This window comes from Mustela nivalis (genome assembly GCF_964662115.1).
Source record: "Mustela nivalis genome assembly, chromosome: 14".
NCBI lineage: Eukaryota > Metazoa > Chordata > Mammalia > Carnivora > Mustelidae > Mustela > Mustela nivalis.
Window position 1 is genome coordinate 42,626,651 of NC_139033.1, and position 27,259 is coordinate 42,653,909.

The 27,259-nt window shown below is 40.9% G+C and overlaps 1 protein-coding gene across 1 annotated transcript; it reads right to left on the reverse strand.

The window, feature by feature from the left end:
* Window positions 1-687: 687 nt before the first annotated feature.
* Window positions 688-12,027, reverse strand: ELAC1 (elaC ribonuclease Z 1). Its single transcript, XM_082699851.1, has 4 exons — window positions 11,931-12,027; window positions 8,003-8,167; window positions 2,884-3,351; window positions 688-1,379 (listed from the first exon to the last, which is right to left on the reverse strand). Exons 2-4 carry the CDS (start codon window positions 8,157-8,159, stop codon window positions 913-915), a joined length of 1,092 nt encoding a protein of 363 aa, XP_082555977.1. The 5' UTR covers window positions 8,160-8,167; window positions 11,931-12,027; the 3' UTR covers window positions 688-912.
* Window positions 12,028-27,259: the final 15,232 nt, after the last annotated feature.

Sequence of the window (27,259 nt, forward strand, 5' to 3'; positions counted from 1 at the left end):
TTCTCTAATGTTTGTTTCAAGAATTTGACTTAACCAGTTCAATTCATGTAATTAATTTTGATAAAGCATATTCACACTGGGAGTATAATTTTTAACTTGCTGTGTATTTCAATAGGCCTGCAATTTGCATCTTGGGGTGAGATCATTTTTCATTGTACAAGACTGACCCCACCACTGTAGGATCTAGCACCCCTGGCCCCTTTGACTAAATTTTAATGATACTCTTCTCCAGGCCCACTCCATCATTTTGACAAGAAACACCCCCATAACTTCTAGGGGAATGGTATCACCCCCTGCTGAGACCCACAGGTTTAGAACGAACCAGAAAGTTCCAAAAAAAAAAACATTAACTGAAGGATAAACACCTACCTTGACCCTGCATTCAGTATTCCAGCAAACAAATTGTGATTTAATACGCTAGCTTCAATCCTGCATGTATAATGTCTCATTACATTTTTCTCTATTCTGTTAATAACATGGACAGATTCAACAAACTGCTAAAACACCATTTTTAGCCAAGAGGGCTGAGCTCTCTGTACTTTGCCAACACCACCAATAAAACTGGGCGGAAGCAAGCCCAGAACTGCATGTGGGTACTGGCTTATATCTGAGGCAGCAACCACAAAACAAAAAGTATACCTGAATATTCAATCATTTTGTCAAATTTGGTCTTTAAGAAAGGTGCTGTTTTTTTCTTTCTTTTTAAAATGATTTATTATCAAAAAACTTGGTCTTTCTCGCTGCTGAGTCAGTTCGGCAATGCAGCTCTATCCTTTTTAGGATTATTAGGACCCAAATAATCTTAGACCAAAACACCAACCACAACCACCACCGCCACCACAACAACCAACTTGACTGCTGGTTCAGTAACATATTCACAGACATGTCAGGATGCATTCTGGAATACCGGGTTCATTTCTTGATTGGAATGCCAATCACCATAAAGTCTTCAGCTAGAGTCACTTCTTGGAGATCTAACACTGATTCAGCTTGCTTTTTTAGTTCTATAATCCCATCTGTTTCTCCTTCTCTGGCCAAGGCAACTGGTTTGTACCTCTGACTGAAGTGAGTCAGAACTAGCCTCTTCGCCTGGCACAACTTTGCAAACGTGGCTGCCATCTGTGGTGTGCTGTGGCCGTGCTCCTTCGCTTTGTCCATCTGCGTGTCATCTAGGGTTGCTTCGTGGATCAACAGGTCTGCCTCGAAGCACAGCTTCACTCCTCCATCACCCACAACCCCAGAACAGTCACCCAAAATGCAGATTTTTCTTCCAACAATAGGCTTTTTTAAGACATCTTGGGGAGAAATTGTAACTCCATTTTCCAGAACAACAGAAATTCCATTTTTCAGCTTCCCATAGGCAGGACCTGGCGGCACACCTAATGATGGAGGGAGATAACATCACATCATGGGAATGGAATTTATGACTTGTTAAGAGAGTCTGTTTTAACAGCACAGCAAACGAAAAAGGCATCCAATTCTTTTCATAATTGTTATAAATATTTTACTACTCATGGAAAGCTGGAATATTTATACATTTTTAAAAGTTCTGTGTTGGCTGTTGATATTAGTGATGCCTTAGTACTTAAAACATCTCTCAAGCACACGTGTCAGATGAGCTTTGAGCTTTAAGTCCCACTAAGACTAAGACCTTCTTACAATCAAGCTACCAGCTTTGATTCTCTACTGTGAATGGAGTAACAGTTTCTGAGACTGCTTTATTGAACAAGCTCATGTTTGAGTAAATTTAATGAGTCCATTTAAATAATGACAAAGTACCTACGAACTGACTAACTTAATAAAAAAATGGTTTGAGAGGATCATTTGGATCACAACATCAAGGAACATTTCTGACAATCATACATAATCAATCTTCTTTGTGGAGAGAGGCAGTTCCTCTTGTATTAATTATCTTATAGTCATCTAGAACAACATGCATGTGACCATCACTTTGAGCAACACCTAACAAACAAACAGAAAGTGTTCACTAATTCCAGCATGCACCCTGTTTAAAGTTTCCCAATACAATAGTATTTCCACAGGCTTTTAGATAAGAAAAAATACCTTTGGCATAAGTCACTTTTCTTCATTATTTAGTATTTTGTTTTAGTTGGGGAAGAAGGAAGAGATTCTATAAAGAGACAAATATACAAAAGACACCATCACGCTTTTTAGGGGCTCTGCTGTGGCCATGAAATGGAAGGCAGAGATGCTGCAGGTAGAAGGGACCTGGGCGCTGCTTTGAGAGGACTGAAGACCCCCTCATGCAAGAGAGCCTGGCCTAGAGGAGGTACAAAGCCTCAGAGGGGACCCAAGTCTGTCTCTGTGCGCTAGCTCCCACCTATGAGGAACCCAGGCATGTGAAACAGTTGAGGCACGGTGTTCTGAACACCAGATTAACTTAATCAAGGTTGAATGAGTAGGCAAGGTTGACAAAGCAGGAAAATCCTAAAAGTAGCTGGTTGCAGTTGCATGGCTACCAACTACAGTAAAAATCCTCGGGCCAAAGAGGTCACTGAAAACATACTTTAGAAAGAAGACATGAAAACATAAAAGCCTAGACCTAAGACAACCACCACCACCCTGCCAACCAAGCTAGCTAGCTGAAGCTAAGACAGACTAAAATGTGGATCCAGGGAGCTGAAGAGAAAAGGATTCACATATATATGTGGGTTTTGGTCTGAATAGCATCTTTGGGCCCCACATATTTCCCTTAATAAACAAACTTTGGGCAAAAGACCTAAGTGGAGAAAATGTCAGTTTTAGGCCTGGGAGACAGGAAATGAAGGTTATTATGACACTTTTAGCAGCTCCAGCTAACAACAGCTTAATTGATGAGGAGGAGGGGGAAATAAAACAAGACAAAAAAAAACCATCACTTACCGAGGTCTTTTAGTTTCTGTGCATTGAGTTTACCTGGGCGTTTCTTCTCCACAACTGAAAACCCAAAGGAGGGAATTCGGTGAAAGAGGCGAAATGCTTTTACAACAAACTGTTCGTCATCAACCAAAAGGTATGAGTTTTCTTCTGAGTCTAAAAGGATAGTTCTTCCTTGTCCCTCTTTGGGATGGCTGTCTGTTTTATTCACGTGCATAAATTCTTTTAGTTCTTCTGGAGGACACTGATCTGCTGTAGGCACCAGCTCGTGGACCACATAGGGGAAGACCAACTCTGTGTGAGAGAGTTCCATGGTTCTCCAGATAAAGTCTCGAAGCCCAGCAGGGCCATAGATTTCAATAGGCTGCTTGGTGACCACAGAGCCACTCTGCAAGCTGATTGTGCAAAGGAGGCCAGGAAGGCCAAAGAAATGGTCTCCATGAAGATGTGTGATGAAGATCTTGGTAATTCTCCCTTTTGATTGAGGCAGAGAAATAAAATTTGGAATTTTTCCAGAAGTAAAAACCCATGCAATGCTACTTAAAACACCAAAAGCAGCAAAATGAATTTGGAGTTCTATTTATCACCATAAACTTATTTCTTTATATTTTGCTACATGAGTCTAGAAGCAAGAAAGACAGCCTTTATGGTCTTAATAAGATATAACTTTTTTAATGAAACATCTTCAAATTACATAGTACTGTAGTTTTAAGAGTATTTTCCTACATTATCTTCTTGCTGAAAGAAAGGAAAGAAGGGAAGAAGGCAGGCAGGCAGGCAGGCTGAAAGAAAAAAAAAAGAAAAGGAAAGGAAAGGAAAAGAAGGAAGGGGAGGGGCGGGGAGGGGAAGGGAGGAGAGGGTAGAGGAGAGGAGGAAAGAAGAGAAGAGAAAAGAATAGGAAGTAATAGAGAAAAACATGGAAGTGTACTAAAATAGTTCACTTAAACCAGACAGGCCTCAAATGTCAAAAGCATCTGACAGGGACAATGCCCTCTACTGCCTCCTCTGAGAATAACACACACATACTTCCAGCAAAACAGGAGCTCCCCTGACCACTGCTTGAACCCCAAACTACCATTTAAGGACTCGCCACACTGGACGAGAGATTCACTAACCAAGAAAAAGCCTGCCTGTCTGAGTGAGTCTGAAGAGGGAGGGGAAAAAGGAAGAGGATGAGGCAGGAGGGAGAGAGGAGGAGGTGGGAGAGGATGGGGTGAAGAACCCAGAGGGGAGGTGGGCAACAGAAGCCAGATGTAGATCAGAGGGCGGATCCCCTATGGTGTTATATAAAGGTATGTGGGCCCATCCTTCTCTTCAGTGTGAGCTAACACAATGTCTTTTTCAGGGCATACTGGCTTAGGTTGTAACTTGACTTAGCCAATGGTAAACTGAATTTACAGTTGGTATATACAGGATGCCACATTAGCATTTTTCTGAGATGCACCAAGTCATTTTAAAATTAACAATCACAATTAAAACAATTTTGGTATAACAGAGGCTTCTAGTCCTAGCTTCATGGGGCACCTATTTCAAACATTTGATACCATAAGAGAACAGGACCAGTATACTGATACCATAAAAGAATAGGAATAGTTTATTGCAAAGTGATTTATCCAGCAACATCAAGGCAAAAGTGTTCTCCAGGTAAGCCTTCCAGAGTTAATACACCAAACCCAGGCCCTGAAGGCAGCAACAATAGATTGGGCAGAGGCTGATTTGATATCTAGAGAATCCTGACGTACTCTAGAACTTTCCTCAGTATGCTCCCTTTAGTTTTCTCTTTTAAGGCCTTGCTTTTACTGTCTTTAGACTTCTTGTAACCCTTTCATTTCCCCCTTTCTGCCGTCCGGGCTGCTGAAGCACCTGTAAGTGTGACCTGAGTCCTCTGCAGACAGAATTATGATGGTTACTGAGTCATGACCTCATGCTGACCTTACAACTGCAGAGTCCTCTCCCTATATAGCGCACAACAAAGCCAACACTGAACACCAAAACAATCTGTGAGCCCAAAGTAAATGAGACAAATTAAGTCAAAAATTTCTTCCCACAGTTATCACAGTTTCAGGGAAGACAAACATTTATTTTCTCAAGAAACTAGATTTCAGAGGGAGAAGGAATGGCAATCGTAACAAAGTTAGAAGATGCTATCAAATGAAGAAAGCAGAGTACATGAATTCCCTGGAGGACAAGGAAGTTACAGGGGTATATGTCATCCACAGAGAAGTGGAATACTAAACATCCCTTCAGTGAGGACACGGCTATATTTACCACCATAGGAAAACGCCTGCAATATAATTGTTCAGTTGAAAAAAAGCAGGTTACGCCTGGTATGGTACCATTTATGCAAACTGTACACACACACAAACATTCCTATACCATTAACATATCTACGTCTATAAAAAAAAATTTACCTGTAAGGGGAATTTAGGCTTATTTTATGTTTCTGCTTTGTTTGAATTTTTACAATGAGCATGTATACCTTTCCTTTTTAAGTTATTTATTTATTTATTTAACCTCTCCACCTAACGTGGGGCTCAAACTCACCACCCTAAGATCAAGACTTATATTCGCCTCTGAGTGAGCCAGCTAGGTGCCCTGCACATATACTTTTTATAATCATTTCATTACACTTTTGTAATACTTTTAATAATCACTTTTAAGGGGAGAAAAAGGAAGGCTTAAGCCCACTCTTTAAGATTATGGAAGAGGGCACCTGGGTGGCTAAGTTGGTTGAGCAACTGCCTTCGGCTCAGGTCATGATCCTGGAGTCCCAGGATAGAGTCCCACATCAGGCTCCCTGCTCAGCGGGGAGTCTGCTTCTCCCTCTGACCTCTCCCCTCTCATGGTCTCTCTCTCTCTCTCAAATAAATAAATAAAATCTTAAAAAAATTAAAAAATGAAATAAAATAATGAAAGAAATAGACATGATAAACCCACACTTGTTAATCAGATGCTTGCACATGAGGACCAAGGAAGCTTAAAAGAAGTATGTTTAGATAAATAAAAAGTAATCCCTTATGAAACTCATAAAATACTATTACCCCAGGAGGACTACAAGCTGAAAGGGTTTCAACGGATCAAATAACGGTAGGTCTGTATTGCGTTGAGAGTACCGGATGAACTCAGAGTACTCCATTCCAGTCTGAGAATGGGGGCTTTTGGAATGCTATAGAGTCATAGTTAAGATTCTGTGATTACCGTCTTACCCTCTTCTCTGAGGCCAGGAATTTTTTTAGCCAGTAAGAATTTAGTAAACTAAAGGTTCCCTTAGGCTTTATTTTATTTATTCTTTGTGAGGCTTAGCTTTGCAAAAATGTTTACTTAAGACATATATAGAGGCACCTGGGTAGGCTCAGTGGGTTAAGCCTCTGCCTTCGGCTCAGGTCATGATCTCAGGGTCCTGGGATCGAGCCCCGCATCGGGCTCTCTGCTCGGCAGGGAGCCTGCTTCCTGCTCTCTCTCTGCCTGCCTCTCTGCCTACTTGTGATCTCTCTGTCAGATAAAGAAATAAAATCTTAAAAAAATTTAAAAAAAAAAACCATATATAAAATACAAAACATTGGAGAAAGGTATTGTAGCAAATAAATGTGAGGTGGCGGTCCATAGCCCCTACCTCTTGATGTTCATGTCTCTCTACAATTCCTTCTTCTTCGGTGTGGGTGGGACCTGTGACTTTTCTAACCAGGCAAATACGGCACAGGGATACGGTGTGATTACATTAGAAGACTCCATCCTGCTAGCAGGCTTGCTCTTGAGTTTCTTTCACCCTGGCTGGCAGTAAGGGACCAAACTACCATGAAGCAAAATGAACATGATCAAGAACCAGAGGCCTCTAGGTGCTGTGCAAGTCTTGGTCCTACAACTGTACGGATTCTGCCAACAACTCTAGTGAGCTCTGAAGCAGATTTTCCCCCAGTGGAGCCTCTGATGAGATCTCAACCCTGGCCAAACATGGACTGCAACCAGTGGGACCCTGAAGCAGAGAATCCAGCCAACCCAGGCCCAAACTCCCTGACCCACAGAAACTATGGATAATAAATGCAAATAAGACACTAAGTTTGTAATCTGATATGCAGCACTGCTAAGTGGTACAGGTATTAAATAAAAAGACTATCCCCACACCCAAACCTCTGGCACCCACACTTAACAGTTTCTTATTTCTGTTTTCATCACCCCACCCCCTCAATCCCTATTGTCTAAAATGTGAACGATTACAGCCTCCACTCTTACAGGTAAATTTTTTTGTAGATGTAGAGATGTTAATGGTATAGGTATATTTGCGCACACATGTGTGTATGTGTGTACAATGTGCATCCCTACTTTTCTCACCAAAGGAGACTTCTTTTTTTTTTTTTTTTTAAGATTTTATTTATTTATTTGACAGCCAGAGGTCACAAGTAGGCAGAAAGGAAGGCAGAGAGAGGGAGGAAACAGGCTCCCTGTTGAGCAGAGAGCCCAATGCGGGGCTCGATCCCAGGACCCTGAGATCATGACCTGAGCCGAAGGCAGAGGCTTAACCCTCTGAGCCACCCAGGCGCCCCAGCAGAGGAGACTTCTAATCATCAGTTAGATCCTAGCTCTACTATTACAATTTCTACAATTTCTGGGATGCTTTCTCTGAACACATAGCTGATGCCCCCCTCCCTTGTGCTCCAACAGTATTTAGAATATAGTTCCACTGTTCTCTTTATCACATTATACTATGTCTATTCACATACCAATTTCCACCACTAGATTATGAGATCCTTAGATGTTAGAACTAACTTCATTTCAGTCATCAATGCCACACATTGTAATGAATCACAGGAATAATTTCAATAACTATCATTTAGGGGCACCTAAATGGAAATAAGTGTGTATACTGCTCCTTTGCAATATGCCTCATGTATCCCACTCCATCCTCCACCCCCAAGCTTATATAAATCCTTGCTCTCAACATTTACAGGAAGAACAAAAACTAAATAAAGTTCAGTGGATGTGGCTGGTTGCCTGAAGGCCTTGCAAATCTGGCCAGGGCTCTAGCACTGAGGTGGGAATGCAACTCTTGGGGCTGTTTCTGAGCACAAGGAGAGCCAAGACAATGTGTAACAAATAGTCTTAATGAGACAGCTGAAAGCACACTAACCTGCTTTAAGTTGGCTTTTCATAAGCTGTGTCTGTGTCCCCTCCCCACAGTCAAAGAGCCAGCACTCGCCCTCACACCGAAGGACCAGAGCAGAGGCACCCCGGGTTGGGGAAGGGTATGCTGCACCCGTACCAAGAAATGTCACATCCATAGACATCTTCCACCCTGCAATGAAAAGATCATCCAGGGATTATTATACATCACTGCTCAAAATCACCAAAAACATGTTCTTTTGAGATTTACTGTTATTTATGTTATCTGTAAGTATTATTTATAAATTATTCAGAAAAGACTGGATTCTTGCTCTTATAGTTTCCCAAAGAAACACCAAGTAAGATTCTAATAACTCTAAGTGAGTTAAAACCACAAGTTACCAAACCTTATATGACTGCTCTCATACACACACATACACACACACACACACACACAAAGTTAAAAAACTGCCAAATCCAGTCAATTAAAGACTATAGTTGAACCACAACTATTTAATATTCTGGAAAAGGTAAAACTACGGAGATAATAAGAACACCAATGGTTGACATGTGGTTTGGGGAGGAGGGAAGAATGAGTAGGTGAAGCACAGGTGAAAAGGTATTCTCGTATTACTAGTGGTGGAGGTATACACTGCTTTCGTGTTTTGAGAGAGTAAGCTGGCAATATACATTACCAAAAATAATGATGCTGCTAATATCAACACATTTTAACCCACAACCCCATTTTTATACCCTACAGAACCCTATACAACCCCTTTACAACCCTATAAAACCCCTTTATACCCTACAGAAATAAAGGACCTATGTACAGTGATGTTTCTGGTGGTACTTTTAAGGTAGCTAAAATTTGGAAGCCAGCTGAATATATTTCAACAGGGAAATGACTGAATATTTTATTGTACATTCAGAACTATTTGTTCTGCACTTTAAGTCAGGTCTATAATTCTTGTCTTGGAGGGATGACAATGATAAAAGGTATAGATGGCTATGGCATTATCTCATTTTTAAAATGCCCTGAACCGCTGCATTTACATAAGACAGAGAAGGTCTGTGTGGAAGGATATACACCATACTGTTAATATTGGTTATCTCAGGGGTGATTAAAATGGTGATGGTGGGAAGTGGTTAAGTTTTCTTTTAAATCTTTGGATTGGTTTTGGTTGCAATGAAAAGCATTTGGTGTCTTTATTTTCAATGTATTTTATATTTAATTTATTTAATATTGATTATTCAAAAGAAATGTCATAAGGCTGAACATACTTTTCTAGCTACACATCACCTAATCTTTCTTACCATTTGGAGATACAATCAGCCCTTCTACCCCTCGCCCCACACACACCTCACACATACAGAAGGTATATCTCTCCAACTCATACACAGGTTTTAGGTAATTGCCAGTGTCCCTTCCATGTGTTACTCCACACTTTCACTTCCAAGATCAAGCCTTCCTCTGATAATTAGGTAATTTAATTTGCAGAGGCTTTCCTGTTGGATTGCAGTTTTCAACAAAGGTGAGAATAACAGAATGTAGAAAGTTAAACATTTTAAAAGCTAATAAATGAAGAAGGAATAATAAAATATAATCACTTTGCAATCCTTAACAAATAATGGATCTAGGCCACTGGTACAGAACCCTTGAGCGTATTAGAATTACCTGGAGAGCTTTTAAACCATATCAATAATTGGGTTCCATCCCAGAACAATTAAAAAGGAATTCTGCAAGTAAGACATGTGTTGTAGTATTAAAAAAAAAAAAAAAAATTCTTCCCCTGTGATTCTAACGTGCAGTCAGGTTTGAGAATCACTAAGTGAAAGGCTAATGGAGAACTACAAAGAAGAGATCAGGCTGACCTAAATTCACTAGTTAAGTAGTCAATCTTAAAAAAAAATTTTTTTTATTATGAAAAATTTCAAACACAAAAGTAGAGAGATTAGCATAATGCATTCCCATAAAACCATCACCACGCTTCAACAATGACCAACTCTTGGGGCACGTGGGTGGCTCAGTGGGTTAAAGCCTCTGCCTTCAGCTCAGGTCATGATCTCAGGATCCTTGGATGGAGCCCCCCCCCCCCCCCCCCCCCCCCCCCCCCCCCCCCCCCGCACTGGGCTCTCTGCTCCACAGGGGGCCTGCTTCCTCCTCTCTCTCTGCCTGCCTCTGCCTACTTGTGATCTCTGTCTCTCAAATACATAAAATCTTTAAAAAAAAAAAAATATCAACTCATGAGCAATCTTGTTTGGTCTACATCTCCCAGCAATTATCCAAGAATAGCTGATTAAGTGGTATTAGGAAGTTCATGCTGTCTGACGTTAACAGCCACTAACATTCATGGTCAGGATTCACTATTTCATTAGAGGCTGCCAAAAGATGATATTCTCTCATTCATCTGAAGTTATTAGGGGCATCCTTCTGTAAATCCTGGGTAAATTATTTAGTTACCCTGCGGTGCAATCTGTACAGAAAAGGTCCAGTGACCAATATTAACACCACAAAGAAAAACAAGATCTTATCTAACTCCTGGTGTGCTGCAGTATGAGTACACAATAACCCGATGAGGTTTTCTTACCAAAGAGTAGAACCTGAATCTGAAAAAAACTGTAATCCAAACACCAGTTTATTAAAGGACACCACAGGGATGGAAGAAGCAAAAACCAGCACGTAGGAAACGTCACAGAACAATGAATAGGTTTTTTTAGCAAGTAAAATACAAGGGGGGTGGGGTGGATAAAAGCCATAAGATTAAATGAAATTGAAAAGACATCAACCAAACGTGGCATGGGTAGCTTGCCTGGACCTGGATTTGGACAAACTTAAAAAGAGAAAAATGGGATAAAAAGAGAATTGGCAGAAAAAGAGACAAGCGGGTTAACGTCAACACTGGCTGGATAAATGATAACATGATATGCTTATTAAATCGAGAATGGCCTTGTTTTAAAAAGGCGTTATTCTGTTTTACACACATAAGCAAGTATTTCGCGAATAAAACGGTACACTCAGATCTGCTTTCAAATAATCCAGCGAGGTGAGGGTAACAGATGAAACAAGACTGATCTTATCTTCCTATGTTTGAAATTTTCCATAATAAAAAGTTTTAAAATGAGCCAAGTAATCAAAACCCTTCCACCAGGTCGGGAAGGAATCAGAAGTTAATTTGCTTCATCAGTGGTCCATGTTTTGTGACATGCACCATTCGAGGCACCAGGAATTAAAAGCAACCAGACCAGACTGGGTCCCGGTCTTCTTGAACATAAAAGCAGCCGTTTGCTCTCAGGGCTATGATCCGCCTTGGATCAAGTGCACATTCCGGCCGGCCCAGAAGAGAGCACACGTCCACAGCACTGTCACCTGACACTCCTCGGGCCAGTGCTTCTCGTCCCCGCTGCACACCACAATCACCTGGTGATTCTGGGGACTCAGCATCTGGAAGGCATCCCAAATGACTCTAAAGGTTGCCAAGCTGAGAACCAGTTTCCATAGAGGCGGCGCCAACCCTGCAATCACCCTGTGGTACCGGGAGGGCGGATACTGCCTTCCTCCATTTTAGAGATGAAAGAACCGGGGGCCGGGGAGAGACAAATGGAGAGGCCAAGGCCGAGTCCGGGCCAGAGGCTAGGTCTCCGACCACGTCCGAGCGCAGGCTCTCCCCCAAGTCAATGTCAGTCTCCCGAAGGTGGGGTGGGCGGCGGCAGGGGCGCGGGGCGACTGGGGGCTCCCGCCTCGGGGCTCCCGCCTCGGGGTCGGGGGTAGACGAGGCGCGTCCTCGCTCCCCGGCGCTCCCCGGCACTCCCCGGGCCTGGGTGGTCCACGCCGGGCCCGGCCCGGGAGTCCGGTGGAAGCGCGCCTGCCCGCGCGTATCGGCCCACTAGGCGGGCGCCGGGCTGACGGCAGCTCAGACCCTGGCCCGCCCCTCTCCGGCGCGCCCTGTCCCACTCACCCACTCCCCGAGGCCCGCAGCAGGAGCCGAGGGAGGCGCAGGCCCGCGGCAAGGCCCAGCCGTCCACGGGGCGGCGCCGGCGCGGGCGGAAGTGCGCCGCGGGCTTGGACCGCGAGTGGCCGCTCTAGGACGAGGCGGAGGTCTGCGCTCGGTGGTGCCCGGCCAGGCGGGCCAGTGCGGTTGGACTCGGCGCGGATTGCGGACACAGTGTTGCTGCCCTCTGGCCCCCCGTCCGCCTTCACTCGTCCGCACAATTCTCTGAGTAAGGTGGTAGTGGTCACCTGTGAGGACCAGAGCCCTCAAAGGGGAAACGTTTACTATTTATTACTTTTGTTTTCCGTGTTATGTTTTCCAGCGTGCTCCTCGAAGAGTGTTGCCCCCGATATTTTGTTCCCGCATAGGTTTGTGTAATTAATATTCTTTCGCTGGGATGAGTCTTTCTGTTTTTTAATCACTACATCTAAACGTTTAAGCCCGCGATGCCTAAGAAAAAGCAATGTGCTTTTGTTTTGTTTTAATTTTTAATTAAATTTATTTATTTTCAGCATAACCGTATTCATTATTTTTTCACCACACCCAGTGCTCCATGCAATCCGTGCAATGTGCTTTTGAATCAGAGTCCATGGCAGCCTTACTGTAGACCCCGAACCTCCCTTCTGTTCCACTTTATTTAGGGATTCGCCGCCAAGCCTTGCAGGTGTGTTCTCCTTGGGCACAGCATAGCCTGCTGGACGCTCGAGTGAAAAGCCCGAGCTTGCTCTGTGCAGAAACTGAACGTCTTGATTATCAGTAGGACAAAAAACTCGGTTTAAAAAAAAAAAAAAGCTATTTCAAGCTCCTATGCAGTGCCAAATGGCACAGATTTTTGCTGGACATACTTGAGGTGGTCAAAGCATTCAGCAGCTTCATAACAGGAATAGAGGTGCTGTGCCTATGGAGTCTTTGAAACCCCTGGAGAATGGAATCAAGAGCCATGTTGCCCTACCCCCTCTGCTTTGCCCAATAGACCATTATGTATTTTACATTTTGGCCTCTTCAAAGCCTTCATTCAATTATTAATTGAGCTCTAGCTTTGTGGATCGTGTTGTTTTTCAGGCTGAAAAAGTTTTTTTAAGTATGTCATAGTCCCTGGTTTTAGGAGTATACACTGAGGCTGGAAAAGTATGTATTGGGAAGCCACCAGCTAACAATATGAGGGAACAAATGAGAAGACAAAATGAATGATAAGAATAAAGGCAAAGGGAGCTCAGTGGATATGCAGTTAGTTAAGAAAAGGTGGGGTTTGCGCTAGGTCTGGTAGGGTTGAGATTTGGATTGGTGTTGCCAAATGGAACAGTAAATTGGATTTGGTCACATGGGGTCTCACTTAGCCAGTATTAAACACCAGAACTGGAACTTTATTTATCCTGACACTTGCTTAGCTCAGAAGCACGCGGGAAGACACACATCATTCCACAGCTAGGTCCTGGTCACAACTGAGCTAGTGTAAGGGCTACCCACAGCAGTACTCACCACAGACTCCTCTACTCCAGGGCTTTCTGCCTACCCATCAAGGCTTCCTACAGCTCCTCTCCTCAGGGCTGTTATATATTTATCACAGAACTTTTTGTTTATTTTTAAAACTTTCCATTATATGAGAAATTTTAAATATACATGAAACGAGAAAATGTCTAATGCACCTTTATGTGTAACAATCACTCACCTTCAATAGTTAATAACATCTGGTTCATCTTGTTTTACCTGCAACCAAACCCTTCCCCTTCAAAGGCAACAAAAATGTGGATTATTTTAAAGCAAATTCCAGACACAATATCATTTTATCCATAAATACTTCTATAAGCATTTAAGACCCCTTTTTCTGGTAGTCTCAACACTGCATAATGATGGTGGGCAGTTTAGTATATAAATATAAATGATAAGTATTATTTATTTATTCATTTTTATTTAAGTAGGCTCCATGCCCAGTGTAGACCCCACTGTGGGGCTTGAACTCATGGCCCTGAGATCAAGGCCTGAGCTGAGATTAAGAGTCATTGCCCAACCTACTGAGCCACCCAGGCACCTCAACATAAGTTTTTTGTTTTTTGTTCTATGCTTTAAAGATATTACTTATTTATTTGAGAGAGAGACAGAGAGAGCATGAGTGGGAAGAGAGGCAGAGGGAGAAGGAACAGGAGAAGACACCCTGTTGGGTGGGGAGACAACAGGGGTTGGATCCCAGAACCCTGAGATCACGACCTGAGCTGAAGTCAGACTTTTAACTGACTGAGCCACCCAGGTGCCCCAAGGTAAGTATTTTTTTAAATACAACCATAATATTATCATAAAATGACAATAATTCCTTAACATCAAATATTCATCCATTGTTTAAATTTTCCTGATCACATCTCATAACTTTTTTTTTTTAAGATTTTATTATTTATTTGACACAGAGAGAGGCAGAGAGGCAGGCAGAGAGAGAGAGAGGAAGCCGACTCCCTGCTGAGCAGAGAGCCCGATGCGGGGCTCTATCCCAGGATTCTGGGATCATGACCTGAGCCGAAGGCAGAGACTTTAACCCACTGAGCCACCCAGGCACCCCCATGCTGATTTTTTTCAACTCAAGTGTAAGATTATAGAGTTTTTACTTTTCTTTAATTGTATACTGATGTCACTTATATAAAAAAAATCTTGGTTCTTTAATTGTATACTGATGTCACTTATATAAAAAAAATCTTGGTTCCTAATAACATTAATGTAATTTGATTTAGCTCCAGTAAAGTAGTTCCAGCAAATCATGGATATATGACACTATGTATATATGGTCAAAAAACTATTTTTAGGTTACTTAAGATTTTTTTTTCCTCTGTTGTTATGCCACCAACCTGATACACAGGTAGATTCTTTTATTTATTTTACATTTTTAGTTTTTTTTGGTATTTTTAAAAAATTTTATTTAAATTATGTAAATTACTTACATGGGTTCCAAAGTCAAGATTATATTCAGGAAAGTATTACTTCCTTCCCTGCATGAATGACACTTGATTAAAAGTCAGTGTTAGAGGAACTTCGAATATGACAGCATGAAGTGCTCTATGGGCCCTCTCCCCAGAAAAACTGGTTAAAGTGATAAAAACAAAACAAAACAAAACAAAACCCACCACCAAAAAAAAAACAAAAAACAAAAAACAAAACCCAAAAAACCAATCCCAAACCCTATAATCATTTAAAATCCCTGGAAATGGTCCTAAGGAAATTTAGCAATGAAGAAACCTTTTTTTTTTGGTCCCAAAAACTCTACCAAAATTTGGTAGGAACAGTGAGAGATAATAGTATTTGAACCGAGATCTGCTTCCTCCCATTTCCCCTCTTAATCAGTGAGACCGAACCTCCATTCTAGGCTGGTGCAACTGAAAACACAGTTCTCCCTGTCCTCCCAGCTCTCAGAGAGCTATCTTCTTGCAAGGGCTGGCACAGCAGTGTTTCTCCTGCTGCCCCCAGCTGCTGGTTGGTGAGGCTAAATTCCAGACAAGTGTTGCTGAGAGGTGGGATGGAGGCTTTAGTTTAGGCATGGCCTAGTGAGAATATAAGAGCCCTGATTACCTTGCCCTGGCTCATAAAATGGTGGTTCCATGCAGGGAGAGGCCAGCCAAAAAGACCCAAAGTCTCTACCCCACTCCTCAAGTGCCCAGCTCCTAAATTGGTGGTGTCACTAAATCAGTAGCATGCCATTGTCTCCAGCTCCACAGCATTAGCTCAGAGATTTTGCCTGGAGGGAGAAGTGGACCGAAAATGTACCTTCCAAATGTACCTTGTCTTCCAAGATGTTGGCTTCACTTACAATAGACTGTGGAGACCTCAGGCTTAAGGGCACTCTTAAAATGAATGGAGATGATGGTGAAAGGAAGATTGGTAGAATCATTAGACATTCAGGCTAAATTTACACATTCAATGCAATCCCTATCAAAATACCATCAACTTTTTTCACAGAGCTGGAACAAACAATTCTAAAATTTGTATAGAGCCAGAAAGACCCCGAATAGCCGAAGTGATGTTGAAAAAGAAAACCAAAGCTGGAGACATCACAATTCCAGACTTCAAGCTCTATTACAAAGCTGTAATCATCAAGACAGTACAGTACTGGCACAGAAACAGATACATAGATCAATGGGACAGAATAGAGAGCCCAGAAATGGACCCTCAATTCTATCATTAACTCATCTTCGACAAAGCAGGAAAGAACATCCAATAGAAAAAAGACAGTCTTTTCAACAAATGGTGTTGGAAAAATTGGACATGCAGAAGAATGAAACTGGACCACTTTCTTCCACCATACACAAAAATAAACTCAAAATACATGAAAGACCTAAATGAGAGACAGGAATTTATCCAAATCCTAGAGAAGAACACAGGCGCAACCTCTTTGACTACAGCCATAGCAACTTCTTGCTAGACATGTCTCCAAAGGCAAGGGAAACAAGGGTAAACATGAACTACTGGGACTTCATCAAGATAAAAAGCTTTTGCACACCAAAGGAAACAGTCAACAAGACCAAAAGGCAACCTATGGAATGGGAGAAGATATTTGCAAATGTCTTATCAGATGGGCTAGTATCCAAAATCTATGAGGAATTTATCAAATTCAACACCCAAAAAATCTAGGCAAGAAGCGGGCAGAAGACATGAACAGACATTTCTCCAAAGAAGACGTACAAATGGCTAACAGACAAATGAAAAGCTGCTCTACATCATTAACCATCAGGGAAATACAAATCAAGACCACCATGAGATACCACCTCACATCAGTCAGAATAGCTAAAATTAACAAGTCAGGAAACAACAGATGTTGGTGAGGATGTGGAGAAAGGGGAACCCTCTTACACTGTTGGTGGGAATGCAAGCTGGTGCAGCCTCTCTGGAAAACAGTATGGAGGTTCCTCAAAAAGTTGAAAATAGAGCTAGGATATGACCCAGCAATTGCACTACTGGGTATTTGCTTCAAAGATACAAATGTAGTGATCTGAAGGGGCATGTGCACCCAAATGTTTATAGCAACAATGTCCACAATAGCCAAACTAAAAAAGAAAGAGCCCAGATGTCCATCAACAGATGAATGGATAAAGAAGATGTGAGATAGATGTGTGTGTGTGTGTGTGTGTGTGTGTACACAGACACATACATACATACATACATACATGCAATGGAATATTACTCAGCCATCAAAAAGAATGAAATTTTGCCATTTGCAAAGATGTGGATGAAACTAGAGGGTATTATGCTAAGCGAAATAAGTCAGACAGAGAACGATGAATACCATATGATTTCACTTGTGTGGAATTTAAGACTCAAAGCAGATGAACATAGGAAGGGAAGGAAAAGTAAAATAAGATGAAAATTGAGAGGGAGACACACCATAAGAGACACTAAACTCTGGGAAACAAACAAGGTTGCTGGAGGGGAGGTGGGGGAGAGAACTGGCTGATGGGCATTAGGGAGAGCACTTGATGTAATGAGCCCTGGATGTTATTTCCAACTGACGAATCACTAAATTCTACTTCTGAAAGTAATAATAAAAAAAAAAAACCTTGAAATGATTAAAAAAGAAAGAAACAGTGGAAACCAGAAGGCAGTGGTATAATATACTTAAAGTGCTCAAAGGAAAAACCTGTCAACCAAGAATCTTATTTCCATCAAAGCTATTTTTCAGTAATTAAGGTGAAATAAAAACATCCTCAAACGAGCAAAACTGAGAGAGTCTGTTGCTTGTAGACTTGCTTTATAAGAAATATTAAAGGAAGTTCTTTAAGCTGAAAGCAAGTCATCTTCAGATGGTGATTTAAAAACACAAAAAGCTGAAAAGCATCAGTAAAGGTGCATTCCTTGCAGCAGGTTATTTTGGGAAGGAAGTTTCAAGCAGCACATGGTCTTGGCTACCATGACATGTATCTGTGTACAAATTTCTTCCTCCTTACTTTTCACAACTGTCTCATGCTGAATGACTATACCACAGTTTGTTTATTCCGTCAGTTCTCTGGGTTGTTTACAGTCTTTTGCTATCGTAGTATGGTAACAAATAACCTTCTGCACAAGTTATTTTTTATTTCTGCAAGTATATCTTTGGCATAGATTCCTACAAGTGGGATTGATGACTCAACTGATAAGTAAATATATAATTTTGCTGGATAATGCTTAAAGTACTGTTCTGGGGGTTATGTTATTTTTGCCTTTCTTTTTTTTTTTTTTTAAAGATTTTATTTATTATTTATTTGACACAGAGAGATCACAAGTAGGCAGAGAGAGAGAGGAGGAAGCAGGCTCCCTGCCGAGCAGAGAGCCTGACGCGGGACTCGATCCCAGGACCCCGAGATCACGACCTGAGCCGAAGGCAGCGGCTTAACCCACTGAGCCACCCAGGCGCCCTTTGCCTTTTTTTCTTTCTTCTTTCTTTCTTTCCTTCTTTCTTTCTTTCTTTCTTTCTTTCTTTCTTTCTTTCTTTCTTCCTTCCTTCCTTCCTTCCTTCCTTCCTTCCTTCCTTCCTTCCTTTCTTTCTTCTCTTTTTTTAAAGATTTTATTTATTTATTTGACAGAGAGAGAGCACAAGCAGGGGGAGCAGAAGGCAAATGGAGAGGGAAAAGCAGGTTCCCAGCTGACGGAGCACGTCCATGTCCTGCCTTGATCACAGGATTCTGGGATCATGAACTGAGCCAAAGGCAGACGCTTAACTGTCTGAGCCACCCAGGTGCCCCTCATTCTGTCTTTTGTTAGCAACTTACCAGAGGACATTTTTCTTCAGAGCCTCACTACCACTAATGTTGTCAAACTCTGGGATTTTTTTTTTTCTTTTCTTTTTTTTCTTTTGCCAATCTACCATCTTAGTGGAGTTCAAATGTGCATTTATCTTTCATAACTGAAATATGTTGAGTATCTGTTCATAAGTTTAAGGATCATTTGACTTTCTTTCTGTGCACTTTTTGTGCATAACTTTTGCCTAATTTTTCATTGTAATGGTGGTCTTTTTCTTATGAATTCTTAGCTGCTTTATATATATTAGGGATAATAACTCTTTAACTATGATGGAAGGTGCAAATATTTTCCAGATTTGTCATTTTTCTTTTTACATTGCTTAACAACATAAACTTTTGAGCCAAAAGACTGTTTGAGTCCTGATTTTGCTCCTTTGTATTTGGGTGACCTTGGCCAGGTTATTTAACTTTCCTGAGCCCCTGTTTTTCCTTTGGTGAAATGAGGATAATAATTGCTCTTCTTGCCTCAAACTTTCGTTATAAAGACTAAATGGTGTTTGTTGAAATGGTTTGTAAAGTGTTATTCAAATATGAGTCATTCCAGAGTGATACTTAGCACATCTAATAATATAATTTATACAGGTATGAGAAAGCTGGCCTCTCTTTTCTCTCCCATTCTCATTTTAGATGTGACCTAGATATAATACACTGGTGGTCTTCTCAAATCAGTAAATGAACCAACCTATCATTACATCTATAATAGTAACCAACCTGGAATAAGAGAGAAGGATAATGGCTCTAATCACAAATTAGTAAAACCGGTGGGTAAATTTCAGACCCCAAAAAGCAATAACAGGGCAGACTCCATGACTTTATTTTTCTCATTCAAATTATACTCAGAAACTTTTTTGTTAATCATTCAATTATTTGGAATCAATCACTGCTTAAACCTATATAGAGAAAGAGCGCTGAACGGGGTGAGGAAGAGATTTTGAAACTACACAAAATAAACAAAAAACATGACCCAGTCCTTGATTTGCTCAAAGTATTGTTGGACAGGCTAATATTTACATACTTATAAATAACTGACATCTTAATTCAATATCAATCAGAATTCTTGGTTATAGCATAGAAATCAATTTTAGCTAATTTAAGTTGCAGATTGAAAGGAGATTAGAGAGCCCACAGAACGGACAGAAAACATGAACTAATGGAGGTAGCACAGCCAAGGTCTTGCCTCTGTATCTTCTTAGGGCACCATCTTTTTCAAACTACCACTTGATACTTGCCGCTGTTTAGGGCAGCCACGAAGTAGGGAGATAGCAGCTTTCCCCTCACTAGCTTTGGCTTCCACAAAGGAAAGGAGAACATTCTATTCCCTGCAACGCTCTACATAGAGGGGAGGTGATGAGTTCAATGGAGAAAAATAGGGAGGAGAGAGAATGCTGGGGACTCTGGGTTGCAGACTTGAAAAGGGTGAGTTAGAGAAAACCTCGCTGAGAAGTGACATCTGTGCTAAGACCTTAAAAAGGTGAAGCAAGCAGCAGAGATACTAGGAATGTCCCTGCAGAGGGTACCACAAATGCCAAGTCCTGTCTGGAGTTTGCCTGGTGTGCTCAGGACAAGTAGGGCTGAAATAGAGCAAGAGAGCAGGGACAGCAGCAGATGAAGGCAGAGAAGTAAGTGGTGGCAGTGGTGGCGGAGCATGTCAGGGCTTTTGTGGCCCTCTAAGGACATTGGCTCAGCTAGTTAGGGTTTTGAACAGAGGGACTTGTTCCGTTTTAGATTGAAAAGGATCGCTCTGGCTCCTCTGCTGAAAATAGCCTGTAGGTGGCCGGGAAGGGGGATAGGGGGAGACCAGGTGACCATGATCCTGGCTAGGTCTAGGGAGTCAGCAGGGGAGACGTTAGAAATAGTCCTGTTCTCCATATACTTGAAGGTAGAGCCCACAAGAATTGCGGATGGATTTGATGTGAGGTGTCAGAGGAGATGGAGTCAAGGATTGACTGGAGGTATTTCTTTATGTACACTGGGATCCTAAAAGAGAAGGCTTGGGGAGGAGGCACTGACGTTCAGAATGGCCCTGGTGGATGCTGGTGCTCTGCGAGATGGTTTCCATTCCACAGGAGAACACCAAGGCCGAGCGGCGAGTTCCTAGTCCCCGCGAGGCTGGCCGATGGTGTCAGGCCAGCTGCTCTAGTCGCTGCATCTCACTTTCCCACTTTCTCACGGAACCTGGGGGGATGGGGCGAGGGGAGCTTGAAGACATCCTCTTGTGACTGTTCTATTTTCCTATGAAACAGGAAGCAGGACTGTCTGCCCAAAGTGGGGATGCAGGAGGATGTCCGAGGGCGGATGCAGGGAAGGCGTCAGAGTCCTGGGGCCCGCAATGCCGGCAGCGTTACGGGTTTCCTGCAAGTTAGTGATTATGGCGAGTGAGATGGGCCGCAGCCACGCTCTGCTGCACAGGCTGTGCTCACTGTAGGGAGAAGGTAGTTTAAACAGCATCAGAAGCAAGAGGTCTGAATCCTCACTTTGCTGGTTTGGGTAGCTTCATGACTTGAAGGGCTCTGCACCTCACAATCTGCAAAATGGGGGAAATGTTAGCACGTACACCTTAGAAAGTCGTTGTGAAGGTGAAATGAGAAATGAGCAAATAGACCTCAGGGCCTTAGAACAGAGCCTGGCTTGAAGCAAGCACTCAGTAGGTATTAGCTGTTGTACCATTTTGTCCGTTTACCACAAACTCAACATACAGTCTTTCCTGACTTAGTGTTCTAGCATTCGGGTGGAATGTGTATGTGGTGAGAAGAGGTGAGGAATAGCTCCTTTACTGCTAGGATTAAACTAAATGAGAAGAGAAATAAAGTAGGAAGCTGAACAAAAGGAAAGGAAAAGATGGGGAGCATGAGTAGTGCTGCACATCTTGGTCTAACCACAGAGCACTTCCAAGGGAGCAGGTGCTCTGGGTGGGGGCTAGGGGCCGGGCTGTTTTAAGGATTGAGATAATACTGAATTTTATTTTTTAAAAAAGATTTTATTTATTTGACAGAAAGAAATCACAAGTAGACGGAGAGGCAGGCAGAGAGAGAGAGAGAGAGAGAGGGAAGCAGACTCCCTGCTGAGCAGAGAGCCCGACTCGGGACTCCATCCCAGGACCCTGAGATCATGACCTGAGCCGAAGGCAGCAGCTTAACCCACTGAGCCACCCAGGTGCCCGAGATAATACTGAATTTTAAAAGTGCCCTTTATACAGCACCCTCTAAAAACAAGGTCATAACACATTTTTATATGCATGGGAAATTTTACTAAGAAAATATACACCTCTCATTACAACTTATATATCACAAGAGAAAAAAACAATTCACATCATTATGGAGCATTTAGACAGATTCCTGGAACTATCTATGGTAAGTTGATCTAGTATAATACACTCTATGCAAGGCACTTCCCCTTATACTGGCATTCCCATAAGCAATTATCACAAGTCTGTTTATTCCATAATTTAATCTTAAATGCACAGGTGAGAAAGGCTAAGCAGTGATTTTGCAATCTGTGGTTTCCTCGAAGTTAATAATTACTGCTGGGATATTATCAAAAGGAACATAATATCCATTGCAAAAATATGGTTTTCATTTCAGTTAATTTTAAAGGTCATTAGGCAGGAGTGCCTGGGTGGCTCAGTTGGTTAAGTGTCTGCCTTTGACTCAGGTCATGATCTCAGGGTCCTGGGATGGTGCACTGCATCAGGCTTCCTGCTCAGTGGGGAGCCTGCTTCCCCCTCTCCCTCTTCCTGATGATCCCCCTGCTTGTGCTTGCTCTCTGTCAAATAAAATCTTTTTTTTTTTTTAAGGGTCATTAGACAAAGTATAATAAAACATTAAGCAAAAATATTTGTCAAATAGCTAAAATGTGTCTCAGAAATTCCTTATTCCACATATACATTTTGTATTTTTTAACTGTCCTCACCATTTTTTTTTTTTTTTTTTAAATAAGCTCCATACCCAACTTAGGACTTGAACTCACAATTTGAGATCAAGAATTGCATGCTCTACCACCAAGCCAGCCAGGCACCCCAGCTCTTCTACTTTTTAATGGAAGAAGTTATATGCATGCACACAATACAAAAGCTATCACTGTATCAGAATATCATTGTATCAAGATAGGGAAATACATCTTACAATTCACATTGACATTGGCAGAGTCACAAAGTATACAAGCATTATTGAAACTGGTTTGGATAGAAGTGATAGCAGTAAGTAGTTCTGGAAAGATTACCAAATCTAAAGATGTTAGGCAGCTGGCTATTAAGAATCTTTGGTGTAATTTACCAAATTCAAAACCAAGTCTTTTATGTTTACATCCAGCAAGACTAATGAATAAAATACATTGATATTCTATTTGAATTACAAATGGGAACAAAGTAAAAAAAAAAAATCAAACTGCTTAAACACATTAAAAAGGACCTACGCCTTATAAGAATAGTTGAAGACTTTTCATCTGAAATAACCATTCTTTTTAAAGATTTTATTTATTTATTTGACAGACAGAGATCACATGTAGGCAGAGAGGCAGGCAGAGAGAAAGGAGGAAGCAGGCTCCCCAATGAGCAGAGAGCCCGATGCGGGGCTCAATCCCAGGACCCTGAGATCATGACCTGAGCCGAAGGCAGAGGCTTTAACCCACTGAGCCACCCAGGTGCCCCTGAAATAACCATTCTTTATTTACGATCCAAGTAAAATCACCTGTCACCGACGCCCTTCTTCCTCAAGAGGAGCTAAGGTTAAGAACACTGGCTTTGCTACTCACCAGCTAAGATCTTGGGCAAGGCACCTAACCTCCCTGTGCCTGTGGTCTTCTGTAAAACAGGTGCAGTGACAGGAGGGGATCTGAGAATTAATTATGATGATGCATAAGAGGTGCTTAGAATAAGGCCTCATGCTTGTCTATAAAGTTTATTTCAGCATCATTTGCTAACTGTACATACCTAGTACATTAGTGACCATTCAGTGACTCTCCAGGAATCCATTTGCTAGAATATACACTTAAAATTGGGAGAGGGAAAATAATTTTTCTAGGGCATAAAAGGACATACTGAAAACTGGGGAATAGATATCCACAAATTTTCCCTAGTCATAAAACTTTAAAAAGTGTTCTGAAGTAAGGATGACTTCCCACAGAAGTGGCAAATAAGCTTTTATTTGGGAAAAAAAAAACCCAAGATTAAATAGTCATATGAAAAAGTGTTTATTGGTAAAAACCAGTTACATATACAAACCATCCAAAGTCATCTGACTTAATTTGTATATTGTACACAACTAAACTATGAACATATTTCTATATTATAGCATATGTTACTTTTCTCTTTGAGAGACACAATTTTACTTTTCCAAGAAAGGGGGGAAATTATTATTTTAAAATCTAATCACCAGTTTACCAGAGAAGTTCCTGGCAATAATTATGCAATAAGTAAGTGTCTTGTCCTAATTAGGCCCTGTTTAATTTATTCAAATTTGAAACAAAGCATTGAGCTTTTTCTCTGCTAATATTAAAACATCCTCATTTCAGATTGGGAGGGAAGGTGTCTGTAGTTAAATTATCTTGAATATTTAAAATATCAAATGTTACTTCATTCAGCTTGGTGTAGAGAATTCATTTCAACATTTAGATGCACATTAAAGTACAAATCACACATCAGTTGAGAATCAAAATAGATAATGAATCTGTGTTTTCTATAAAGTCAGCAATATGCCTGCACATGAACATGTGTGGTCTTATTTTGAGTGGACATATGACGTTGGTGCTATTTCATTTTTTACGGTAGTTTCTGTAAAGGGAATCCCAGTAAAGAGCTTTGTTACTTACACTAATGTTCTCAAGTGTCATTTGGGCTCAGCAGAGCTGATTCCATTTTGGTGAATCCAATAGAACCCTGGAAGTGTTCAAGAATATAAATTTCTCTTTGAGGGACACTGAATGGGCTTGGGAAAAAAGCTACAGAACATCTGAGGAAGGCACAACTTTTCCACTCCCCTCACCCCCTGGGCTCTCAGTTATCTGAGAGCAAGCAGTAGATAATGCTCCACACCCCTTAATAATTATGCTTTCATCTTAACTCATTAGCAACTCCTTCACAAAGGAAAATGTAGAGTCATCTTTCTCCAGAAGCTGGTAATTTTAGAGAAAGAAAAGACAAAAGATAGGGTAAGTCATATTAAAAGACAACCAATAGAGAAGAAACAAGTATCCATTTGATAGCTAACCTTTTCAAAAATGAAAACTGGTTGCTAGGTTTTACTAATATGTGAATTTAAAAACAATACTTGAGAACTGAACAGTATTCTAGTTACATATTTTCAGAGAAATCTGTTTAAAAGCTCTGTATTTTTGTGCCTATGACCATCCCATAAAAACCAGATATAACAAAGGCAGATGAAACCAGTTCCATGTAAGAAGATACTTTCAGTTATCTTTTTCATATTAAAGTACATACTATATGAGCACTAGACAAGCTGCACACCACGCTCAGTCCTCGGTGCCTTCTGTGTGCAAGCAACCTGCGCAAAACCCAGGAACGGGTAAGAAATACAGCCTCTGCAGCCCTACCCCAGACCCACTGCTCTCCAGAGGAGGAATCAGCTCTCCAGATGATTCGGATATCCACTTTAGGGCAGCCAGTGAGAGGCAGGGGAAGTGTGCGTCAGAATTCCCCTGGGAACCTGCTGAAAATTCAGCTGCCAGCGCTCTGCCCCTGCTGGTCCAGGGGGCCTGGAAGGAGGAGGCAGAGGCATATGCATGTTAAAGAAGCTTCAGGGGGATTCTGAAGCAACTTCCTGGTTAAGAAACCATCTTTTCAAACGATTTTAAAATCTTTAACATGGTTGCCAAGTTAAAGTCAATAAACCTTACCCCACAATTCACCCAGTTTCTTTCACACCATGGGTGCTGGTGCCAGATTAGAACATGTGTTCTCACTTCTCCCTACTAAGCAATTTCTGACAGACTAAACCTACAGATTTTCTTCCCTATTCAAAAGAATGAAAATGACTCTCCATTCTGTCTTTAAAAATAATTACCTTCTTGCTCAGTAAAATTTCCATAGAAGATCTGAATGTTTCTTTTCCAGTCTGATACGGTCATGCCACCAACCTCTTCCCACCATGCTGGTAGCTCCTGCCTGTATTCCTGTTTTGTTTTGTTTTGTTTTGTTTTTTCAATTTATATCCAACAGTCATTTCTTGTTTGGTGAAATACTGGTTGGTAAATAGCACACGAGAGCAGGTGGATTTCAATAAATACACATTATATATATATTCTAATATATTTGTTATATATCTCATATAGTATGTGTAAATGTATCTTACTTCTCCAGATAAATATGTGCTCATTAAAACCACCTATTCTCATGTGTTATTTACCAACCAGTACATTACTGGTTATATAAATAAGCAGGCTAAATGCCAGTTGGCTTTGTTTCTTTCTTTAAAATATAATTTCCATGAAGACTGTACCAGGCATATTTACTAAGCAAACATCTTAGTAAAATTACATTAACTCAGCATGTGATCCTGCCTTCAGTAAGCACAAAGCAAAAAACAGGATTTGTAATTATTATACTTGTAATGTTAAACTAAAATCAAGAGAGTATTTTGGGGGGCTATTTTTGTTTTGACAAAGGTAACATGAAAAACATAAAACATGCATTTTTAATTAAAAGAAACAAATAGTGACCCGATTGCTTATATTATACAACAGGTTTATAACAGACTTCTGACTTTACTCATCTGTTAAATGGATTAATCAATTGCATTTTAAAATACTCCAAATGGCAGTGCCATTTCAAGCATTCTTAAAATGTTAAATTATATCCCAAATTAGTATGAATCAATCTCTAACTATACATAGAAGGACATATGAACATACAAATGATGTCCTTTTCCCCCTATAGAATATCACATCTAACATATCAAGGATTGTGGAGAGAAATATCAAATAATGTTACACCCTTACATGTAGCTAAGAATAACTTTTTGTAGTTGATCTTCTAGAAGGAGCACTTAAAATAAGATTTTGTTCCTTCGAAGCAATTATGTTAGGCACATAAAAAGGAATACTACTAACTCTCCAAAGGCTTTTGTGTTTTCCTTTAGAACCCTCCAATCCACAAGCCAATAAGAAAACCGGTCTTACTTGCCAATTGTTACCCATTTTACTGGTATTAAAAATGGCATTTCCTGGTCTGTATACCTACCTCACTCATCCCCCTTAGCCCTAAATTAATTTTAGTGGTTTCAAAAAATTAAATCCATCTTCAGTGGGAAGAGTTATCACTAATGGTATTCAAAGGAATAAAGACATTCTAAAATTATCCAAACAATAAAGAGCACCACTATTGGAATAAGGGGTATAGCATCTCCAGTTAAATATGCTTCATTCAAATGTGCAACAGGACTCATTGGTTAAAAGTCACATGATGTCAGTTATAATTTATGCATTATATCCCCTCCTTCGAATTATCTAGAAATAAGTAAAATGAAAATAGGTGTTTTTCATAATAAGCAAACCTAAATTTCTACTTGGGCAATAAAATCACATTAATTGAAGCAA